General features: G+C 40.3%; 1 protein-coding gene across 3 annotated transcripts; it reads right to left on the reverse strand.

Annotated features, from left to right (window-relative positions):
- Positions 1-2,795: 2,795 nt before the first annotated feature.
- On the reverse strand, positions 2,796-8,938 carry LOC117776659 (extracellular matrix protein 1-like). 3 transcript variants are annotated; one of them, XM_034610793.1, is made up of 11 exons: positions 8,696-8,937; positions 7,595-7,657; positions 7,147-7,206; positions 6,324-6,386; positions 6,143-6,169; positions 5,780-6,045; positions 5,019-5,224; positions 4,133-4,409; positions 3,850-4,043; positions 3,519-3,606; positions 2,796-3,404 (listed from the first exon to the last, which is right to left on the reverse strand). In XM_034610793.1, exons 1-11 carry the CDS (start codon positions 8,763-8,765, stop codon positions 3,222-3,224), a joined length of 1,497 nt encoding a protein of 498 aa, XP_034466684.1. In that variant the 5' UTR covers positions 8,766-8,937; the 3' UTR covers positions 2,796-3,221. The 3 variants fall into 3 exon arrangements, with proteins under 3 accessions (XP_034466684.1, XP_034466686.1, XP_034466685.1); XM_034610794.1 differs by having other exon boundaries at positions 2,952-3,404; positions 7,595-7,645; XM_034610795.1 differs by lacking the exon at positions 6,143-6,169 and having other exon boundaries at positions 8,696-8,938.
- Between the last annotated feature and the right edge of the window lie 1,701 nt (positions 8,939-10,639).

Here is a 10,639-nt window from a genome sequence, read left to right on the forward strand (position 1 = left end):
AGATCACCTTTCACTGCAGCCAGAGCAGCGTTTTCTGCAGCCACAGCAGTGTTTTCGGCAGCCTGCTTCTTCAGAGCTGTATTCTCTTTGGCCAGAGCAGAGTTTTCAGCAGTCAGCTGCCTCTCTAGATCACTTTTCACTGCATCTTTTTCAGAGATGATGTGCTTCATCTTCTTGTCAAAGGAAAGCTCCATCGCCTTGACCTGGTTGCACTTGTCGCTCAGCTCCCTTTTCACCCTCTCGATCTGATCGTTTCTAGGACGAGAACTCAATTTGTAGATGTACTTTTCTTTGTCCTTCAACACCAGCTTCAACTCCTTGAGCTCTTCCTCCAACTCGGTCTGCATGGCTCTTCTAGAGTCAAAGGCCTGCCCCTGTTTGGCGGAATCAATCTGATCCTGCATGGCCTGTTTGTCCCTCTTCCACCTAGCATCATTTGTGGACATCATGCACTTCAGTGCCGCATTTTCCTGAGCTAGCTCCATTCCCTCAAATTCCATTTCCTTGATCTCTCCATGGAGGAACTCAATCGTTTTGGTGGGAGATTCCACATGATGTACAACGGACTGAAAGACACAAACATACATATAACAGGTAAATACACAGTCCCATCATAAGTTTGGATACACAGAAAAAGACAAGAGGTCTTTCATCTTCATCTCTAATGATCCACACTGCTGAATGTAACTTTAACAGTTACATCACTTTCATCAATTCAGATGATTTCTCATCCATCCGTTCATTATCTCTCTTAAAACATTGATCATCACATGAAATTGTTACGAGTTAATTTAAATGCTGTTTCTGCATTTCTCTTAAGTACAGTATCTCAACACTAAAGTGAAAGTGAATTATCCTAAACAGAAGCTGCATAATATCCACAGAGACTCATTTCATGGAAAGTATTGTAACACACAGACCGCAACTGTCAGTTCAGACTGAATGTCAGGTGACTGATGTGATGGGTTTATTGAAAATTCACAGACAAAACATGAAATAATGAAATAAAATGTAAGGTGGTCTGAATATGTGTAACACTAAAAGTGTCTCCTGATTAGAAAATCTTACCTCGTTTCTTAAGTTGTGTCCCTTCTTCATCTTGGCTGAACACAGGTACAGGGTAAGTGTTGTAGAGAAAAATGATCCGTTGTCTTCTAATAGTCTTGATGTTTCTTGGGAGCTGTTGTCTTCTCCCTGTCTTGGACTGGTAGCAGTGTTGAATATGAAGGGTCAGGTTGGAGCTGTTATCCTGTCGCCGTCTCAAACTCAACTGACAAATTTCTCCTCCAGAGTTCAATAAATAGGGTTTCATACGTGACATCAAAGGAACAGTTGGCTACACAATAACAGGCCCTCATGCCTGTGTTCAATAGGGCCTCCCACTGTCTCCTACTGTTCGGTGCTCGGGCCCTAACTAGAACACAGTCATGAGGGTTTCAAATGTGACATAAATAGAACAGTTGGCTACATAAAAACAACATTGAATAAAATATCCGTAGGTCTTGAATTTCCTGCAAAGTTTCATGATCTTTTGAGCATGTCTAGTTATTATTATCACCCTCATGAATTGGCTTTTTGAGGGCTTCAACATGCTCAAAAATATTCTAAAGTTTGCAGTAAATTAGAAAGTGGTGAAAATTTACGTATTCTGGAGTATTTGGAAATGAGCGTGGCAAAATGGCTCAACAGCGCCACCTGGAACGCAGCCCCTAGGTTTCCCCTCGACTGATCTTCACCAAAATCGGAACTAGGTTGTATCGTGACCAGTCATACAAAAAAGTCTAAAGGAGCATTATGAAACAGGAAGCCCGCCATTTTGGATTTAGTGGCCATTTTGGCCATATTCCACATTTTTACTTTAACAAACTTGTCGTAGAGCTTTCATCAGATCAACTTCAAATTGAGATGAGTGTCATCACAACAAGATGGAGATCTAAACTACTTCGAATTTCAACTTTTCGTCACACCGTGTGACCGTGGCGTGGCGTCAAAGTTTGATTACACGCCATCAAAACACGAGGTTCTGTATCTCGGACATATTTGGTCCAATTGAGTCCAAACTAGACATGTAAGACAAGAGTCCCGGCCTGATGACATCTACACAGAAATCGTGACTTAAAATCACAGCGCCCCCTGGTGGAAACCGGAAATGTCTTGTTTTTTGCATGTCTTACACTTGGATGTATTCCTCCTCATCCACTGACCGCAACCATGTCAAACTGTATCAAACAGGTCTCAAGACATTGATAATGTAGGCATAAGATTACTGGGACTTTTCGTCAAACGCCATATTAATGGTGTGGTGTTAAAATTCATCAACTCGCCGTGACACACGAAATTGCTGTAACTTCAGTGTTCATGGTTCTATCTCACTCAAACTACATTTGTGTAGCAACAGCCCCCCCCTGCAGACATTTATATGGTTTTAAGGAATGGGTTAACCCTAACCCTTTACGTTACGTTACGTACAGTAACTTTGGTAACAATTTGAGCATGTCTAGGCCCTGAAAAAGCCCCAAAAGGGAAATACAAATCCTTCGAAATACAATAGGGCCTCCCACCGGAGGTGCTCGGGCCTTAATAAGAAGAATCTTTAAAATTTCAATAAGGCCTCCCACCGTTCGGTGCTCGGGCCCTAATTATGATTTGTCACATCATATTTAAATCTACGTGGTAATTTGTCCATGAAATATTCTGAGCTCTGTAAACTGTAAAAACGTATGTATTAAAAAACAAACTTTCCATGACTCATGTTTTACTCATTTGTGATTGAATAAAATGCAAGCCCACAAATGTATATTTAAAAAATGTTTTATTAGAACTGTTGTAGATACGATCTTAACCACACAAAAAAAATGAAAGGGAACTGATCTTGCAGCTCCAAAGAATCAAGAAAATGCAATGTAGTAAAAAGAAATAAGAAACAAATAAAAACAGGGGTAATGGTGACACAGCTGTAACAACATCTGTTTAATGAGCTGTGCATTTATTAATAAATCTGTTTATACATAAATGATGAGATGTGATCACAGACAAAAGCAGAAGAAGCTAGAATTTGGTCCACATTGTGTATATTCTTTTGATCTCACAGAAGTGACTAAGTGTAATTTGTGCTGCAATCATTTTTCTGTTGAGTGACTGAATGATACCTCTGCTACGAGCTTTACCATTTCCCTAATGGTCAGGTGCCAGTAGGCTCAGCAGCAAAAGGTCAAAAGGATTTAGGAGATGGGGCACCTTTTCTTCTTCTTCTGACGTAAGACCTTGGTTGCTTTGGTGATGGCGTCCATGAGAATTTTGGATATACAGTCGGGAGTTTCTTGTGAAGACGTGCGGCAGCAGCGACGGACGGCTGGAGCAGAGGCCTTCTCAGATGAACACAAGGACGCTGACATTTCCTCGAGCTAATTTCATGAAGAGAACAAGTCAAAGAAATCAGAGGATTTGGATTTTGAGTTCTTAGCTCCTCAAATTTGAGTCTAAAATATAGCATTTAAAATACATTTTTTTAATCTCACCTTTTGCATAGAACAAATGGTCTTGTCTTGTTCAGGCAGGGGGCAGCATTGCTCAACAAAGCCTTTGAGAGGAAAACCAACAGGGAACCTGAAACAAAATCAATAACTTTACTATGTTGCCAACTTTTCTTTGGTCACACATTGTGCAGATGGGTCTCGATCCACAACAACATTAATAACAAAGAAGATATTAAAAGGAAAGGAGGTGTCAGCACATTCCAAAATAGCAGATTTCAACACACCAGGCAGCTTGTGATTCACTCGTTTTCAAATAGAAGAAATGAAACTGGAAGGAAGAAAAGAATGAAGGAGACAGAAAATACCATCTTACTTCTTCTTAATGATCTTGTAAGTGTCGCAGATTTTGTCGAGTGAGATCTCCTCAGAAGTCATATTATAATGAGGGTCAGGAGAAATGTTGTGGAAGCAGTTGAGTCGATCATTTGCTCCTTCAACTACACAACAGTGGAAATCCGACTCTCCACCTTTCTTAACCGAGCAAAATTTGTTAAGCTCCTCACTCCACTGAAATACAAAAGCAGAAAAGAGTACATGAGACGGTACCAAACTGTATCTGTACAAATGATTATCTGTTTGTAACTTTCATGCTTTACCTTCTGTTCAGCACAGTTGAGCACGTCCTGCTTCTTTTTGCAGCAATGTTTGAATCCCTTCTCCATTCGATTAATGGTCTTTGCCTGATGAGACAGCCACTCGTAGCCTGTACCTGGCAGGCACTTGACACTGTAGCGGGGACGAAGGGCCTGGTCGCGACACAGTGACTCAACAGAATCTGCAGTGGGTCGTCCAGGAGGAAACTTGATGTCGACTTTCTGCGATGTAGATGGTGTCATCTTCTTCTTTCCTCTGACACTGTGTGGAGTCACTGTGCTGTAAAATATGAGGTAAGAGCCTTTATGATAAATTGGAAAACACTGGTGACCCTCAAATCCCATCACCAACAATGTGTTGGGCTGCGTTCAGATCATAGACTGTATATAAAGATGGACGCCAATTACAGCTCCCCAAGCCAAGGCGTCTGGATCTCCAGCTGGTGACTGGGGGCCGTATAGGTCATAAATCCAGCCTCCTCCATGTTGGTGGGTGGGACATGGACCAATTTTTTTAAATATATGTAGTATACGTCAAATAAATTTCTCTCAAAGATGGTTTATGTCCATTTAGGTAGTTTTTCATATCACACTGGTTTGTTCAAGTGTTAATGTTTCTGGTAAGTTTGGTTTTAATTAGTAAATGACAGACAGACATTGAAACTGTGGTAACAGATCATTTTCACTCACTATCTACAAGGTACATGGAGACAATAAGCAAGTCACAGTGTGGCTGCTCTAAGCTGATAACACAGGCGCAAAAATGAAAAACAAGACATGCCACAGGCCACACGCGACGGTCACACATCCATTGTGGTCTGAGAGTTTGTGATGCTACTGGAATAAGACTGTCAATATCTGTGCAGGTTTTATTCATTTCCCTACATACCTCTGGCAAGTTTTGGGGTTAAAGGTGAAGTCGATAGTAGAGGGCAGCGGTGGCAACGGGATCTCCTCTGTGGGCTCGTAGTTCGGGTTCGGAGAGTCGTTGTTGAAGCAGTCTAGCCTGTCGCGGCCTGTAAGTCTGCAGCAGTGATACAAACGATCCTTCACCGATGAGTCTTCCTTACAGAAGGATTTGACTGACAGCTCCCACTGCGACAGAACATAGACATTTAGGGTGTGTGTAATAATCCTTTGATGCTTATATAAAGTCCAAGTGCTCGAGGCTGTGTGTTGAGTGAGTGATTGAATTGACCGAGAATTAAAAAAAGAAAAGAAAAAGGAAGGAGTTAAGATTAATGTAATACTTTATTCACTGAGAGATTTGGGACAGGTTTGTTACTTTCCCCCAGACAGCTTCACTTGTACTCATGCCAGTGCATATCTGTTATGTCTGTCTGGATCGTATATAATGGGCTTATTGACCGGGAGCGCCAAAGGCCTTCAACTTTGTTTTAAGTACCATCATCTCTGCAATGTGAAGAATGTTTCATGCCTTTTATTTTTTTTTATATCTGGGGCCATACGAAAACATGAAGAGAAAAGACGCTGGGTTTGGTTTGCAGGACTAAAGTCAATCACAAAGGGCCTCAGGTTAAGGAAATTAAGTTAATGGCAATATAAAGTTAGGCAATAATATGATGCCAGTAACAGTCTTGTTATTATTAAATTGCTGAATCAGTTTTAGGAGCTGTGGTGAAAACTTACTGCCTGTGTGGCGCAACACAGAGTCACTTCCCTCTCCCACGTCTGGTTCCTTTCGCAGCATGTGCTCAACCAGGACTCTGCGTTGTTGACCGCTTTGGCCCGTCTCTTCAGCTGACCAAAACTAGAGGCAGGAAAGTAAGAGTCTGGGTAGCGAGGACGATGCTCTCCGTGGACACAGATGGCTTTGAGATTCTCGAGGGTCGGGCGGCTGAGGGGAAACTGAACAGGGTAGTCTATAGGAGGGCCCCCAAAGGAACGGGGTTGATCTTAAAGGGAAGGACAGGAAGCGTGATTTTAAAGTGATGCTTTTACAGTTGTGGTTGGAACAAAGTAAATTCAAACAAGAACAAAAAGAATACATACGCCCTCTTGGTCTTGGTCTGGAACCCCCTGACAGAACAAAGGTAGTTGTTTGTTTATCACTTCTTTAGAGGTGGTTTCTTTGTACAATTGACTTATTTGGACAATGGTTTGGTAAAGTAAATCCGAAAAGGGAGCGATAAATAAGAGAAGATGACAGATAGGTAGGTAGGTAGCAGCTAACCTCTCTCACTCAGGGTGTCAACCTTTTCTGGTGGAGACTCCATTATCCGCTGCATGGGAAACTCTATAAAACAAAAGAAACAAAAGAAAATGTTACATTATCAATAATAATAATGTCACAATATTATGAGAAATAAGTCTTAATTGGAAACAAAGTCATAATATTATGAATATAAAGTGGTAATTTAAAGAGAAAAAAGAAGTTCCATTTCCTCTACCTTCTGGATACAGAATCTTGGTTATTAATCTCAATGTTTCTTTTTAAAACTATTTCGACCATTGTGACCAGCACAGAGTCGACCACTACCAATCATTTCCTCCTACACAAAAGAGCCAATTTCCTCCATGTTTGTGTTTCTTTCTTCAGAAGAGATTCAGTCGCATGCTCAATCTTTTCCAGGTCCCGATACTTATGATGATGTTGTGCTACTGAGCTAAAAGAGTATTTTGTTATTTGTGAAACCTATACTAAAGAATAACTTAACAAGATGCTCCACATTCCTCATGTTAACGACAGCCGACAGACTGATCACCTGATATTCTCACCCCTGGCACGTTGCCTACAGTCATGACTTTTTCCTTGTCAATGTACGACATTTTTATCCATGGATTATGACTTTAGTCTCGTAAAATGATGACTTAATTCTTGAAATCTTAGCTTTTTTCCTCTTTAGGTGACCCTAATACTGTAATGTATGATTTATTACTGGAATACAAGCAAGCTATAGGCAGTAAAATCTGAGCAGCCAAAGGGACAAATGTTTGAATGCTGTGTACTTATGCCAAAACAAGGTCATAACAGAAAACACAAAGAGATACAGAACCTTTGGGATCGAAGAGATCTGCCCAATCCACCTCTTTCTGGAGAAAGGCGTCTTCCATCCCTGAAAGACACATATTGATGAACAAGTCTTTTCAAAATGGATAAGTTAATGTCTTCATGTAGTAGCTAAGGAACCAAACAGGCAGAAAGACATTTGTTTACACTATATTTGTAAATACAGTCATGATCTAGGGTAGCCCATAAGCACTGAACTAAAAAGGGGTACTCTCCATAAAGTTTTGATTCATCAGAATAACATCATCATACAACTGTTTCCAAAGGATGAGTAGTTCTACTCGTGACATGCAAAGTGAACTTCATGTCCTAAAATCCCTGTAATGTCCCCTCAAGTCCCAAAACAGCCTCTTGCAGTATTAAGAGCTGAACAAACTGGCCCTCTGAACTGTTCACTGCAGCAATCAACTCTGCACTCGTACGTGAATACACACCTTCTTGCTCAAGGTCAAAAGTGACTTCAACCTGCCCAACGAAGCCTTCATCTGGAAAGTTGTCCACAGACAAAGAGAGAAGGAAAGAGAGAAAGAAAGAGAGAAGGGGAAGAGAGAAGGAAAGCCAGACAAAGTTACGCAACTCTCCACTGTTTTTCTTTAGAATTATATACAAATTATTGCTCTGCAAAATAGTCTGCAAGTAATTTTATTTTTAATACTTAAATTAGATTTAAAAGCAAGTACTTTCTTTAACTCAGTTATACAAGGTAATATGATAATTTTACTTTTACCTAAATACATTTTGTCTTCTTATTTGTACTTTTACTTAAGTAAAATGTTTGAGTACTTCCTCTACCAGCTATAACTACTGCAAATTAAGATATTGCATATAAGATAATAGAATATGGTGCATTCTGAACATTGCAAACAATGGTGCAATTCATAAACATGTTGTTTAGTTTAAATACTCCAGGTAAAACTACTTACAACTAAAATTATACATAAGTAAAAGTGTGAAAATATTATCAGAAAAATAAAAAAAATCTAATAAAGTAAAACTACTCAGTATGTAGACAGAAAGGCTCCTGTCTGTGTTGCATTTTCAAATATTACACATAATGTAATAATTACTGATTTTCACATAGTAGCTACTCATCTCATTTTGATCAGATAATGTCATCTATAAAAATCATCATTATATTACCTTATATGCTAAATCTTAATATGCAAAGCAGTTGTAGCTGGTAGAGGAGGTACTCAAAGATGTTACTTTAGTACAAGTACAAATAAAGAGACAAAATGTACTCAAGTAAAAGTACCATTTAACTTAATTGAGTAAGTACTTATCAGAAAGTGTAATAAAGTTGAAGCACTAGTGTTCAAATAAAGGAGATTAAGAGTATACTGCTCTGTGGGTACTTAGATACTTTGAACCTAATGTGTTTTAAAGTATTGTAAAGTATATCAAGTCTAAGATTAATGTCAGTGCGCACTTGGAGCAGATCAGACGAACAAACATGGAGCTGAAGCCTGACGTAAACACAACAAAACCAGTGGGACGACAACAACAACAACAGTCAGAGAAGTGACGGTACCGACCTGTGGATGCTGAGCTCAGTAAAACCCAGAGCAACAGGGTGGAACAGACTAGAGGCCAAGACGAGTCCATTGCGATCTTGTCGGTGTGTGTGTCTGTGTCGGTGCTGCAGCTGTCTGTCTTTATGACTGTCTACCGGGCTGACTGACTCCCAGAGGCCGCCCAGTAAACACCCTCAGCGGGGCAGCGCGCACAGACGGGCTCGGTAATTGGTCCAGCAGAAGCTCTCGTGCTGTCCGTCAGGGAGAGAGAGAGACCCCCGCAAACCCACTCTATGGTGGAAGTGGGGTTTCAGGGAGGAGTGAGAGGAAGGAGGGAGGGAAGTTTTTCACCATGACTCACTGCTGATCCCTCCAAAGTCCTTGAGTCCTCTGAGACACGCATGTCTGAACACAAGTCTTGTTTAGGTCCAGATTAACTTAATGTCCCGCCGTTAGCCGTAAATTACCAGCTGTCGCTGAGCTGAGCCAATCAGCGCTTCTTGCTCAAACACGTGATCAAGAACCATGGATTCTTCTTCTTCTTCCTTCTTCTTCTTCTTCTTCTTCTTCTTCTTCTTCTTCTTCTTCTTCTTCTTCTTCTCTTTTTTTGTGATTCTGTGTCATAAAGGAAGATTCTTTCTTCCATTTTGTATTGTTGTGTGTTTCATATTTCGAAAAATAGCCAACACGTCGAGAGTGATGTCAAACTTGATCAGAGGAGATCGAGAATAAAGTTGAATTGTCGAGAATAAAGTCAAACTAAATTAGAGTAAAATAGCATTCAACCCTTTACGATGATTCCAATGTTTATTTGGCCTTAATTATTTACTGTCTGTACAAATATTGACACAATGAAAAGATTGTAGTTTTTAGAAACTTTGCCACAGAGTGGAGGCCTTCATATTGTGCTTCTGTGGGGTTGGTGGACCTAAGCAGATAGATTCAAATCAAATCAAAGCGGCAGAGCCAGAGATATCCTGTCTCAAGAACAGATTAATAAAAGATACGTTCCTAAATTTCCCATAATGCAACACAATTACACATTTCCATACATCTTACCTGCTTGATAAATGTCCATGTCTGTCTTTGTCTCGAAACAGACTCTGCTGAAAGTAGTGCCGTCTCCAACAAAGAGCTGGGTTTCAATTATCAGACTTCAGAACAGCACTGAATAGTCCTATAGGGATAAATGAACTTGAATTGGAGAATCAGTGGCTCAAATAAATGATTGAGAGCATATATTTTCAATAGAATTTAGATTTTAACTCATAACAAGATAATGTTGAGTGTTCACACAGTGTTAATATTTATTATTTATCTTTTGTTCACAGAGAGACAGATTAAAAGCCTTGAATTCCTGGTTATCTCACTCCGAGTTTGAGTCCAGGGTTTTCTTGGTCTCAAGGATTCCAGTCTGAAGAACTGCCTGTGGCCCTCACACAACCCCTCCCACCCATTCTCATAAAATTCCGACCAGAGAAGATGTCCCCGGTGCACTGCGCTGCTAGACTGCAGCTTAATGAGTTTCCGCAGTTTACTCTGTTTAGGCCTCAGTTTAAACTGGAACGATTATCTCCTCTGCCCACAGCTCTTTCCCATCATATAGAGGAGATCTCAGTATCAAAGTTTTCTGTTGTTGTTGTTGGTGGTGAGAGACGAGAGTCCGGAAACTGTACTGAAGTGTTTCTCTTGGCTCGAAATTCCTCTGAGAGGTCAGAGAGTAAAGAATAGCAAACAAACCCAAGCTGAAGGCTGCCATGACTCCCTCCCATTCTCACACTGGAAAAAATTTGATCCGGAGTTTGTCATGAAAGTATTGTGTTTATCCCATGCATCAGTTGTTTCTTACTGTAAAACTGTTGACTCATTATTTTCTGGTCAAAATTGAGTTGGCAGTACAGATTTTTCTGGCTGCTTCCCTTTTCTTTCAGGGGCCAACATCAGGTGAAGGCTGGTTTATTTTAA

The sequence above is a fragment of the Hippoglossus hippoglossus genome, chromosome 16 (genome assembly GCF_009819705.1).
Source record: "Hippoglossus hippoglossus isolate fHipHip1 chromosome 16, fHipHip1.pri, whole genome shotgun sequence".
In the NCBI taxonomy this organism is placed as follows: domain Eukaryota; kingdom Metazoa; phylum Chordata; class Actinopteri; order Pleuronectiformes; family Pleuronectidae; genus Hippoglossus; species Hippoglossus hippoglossus.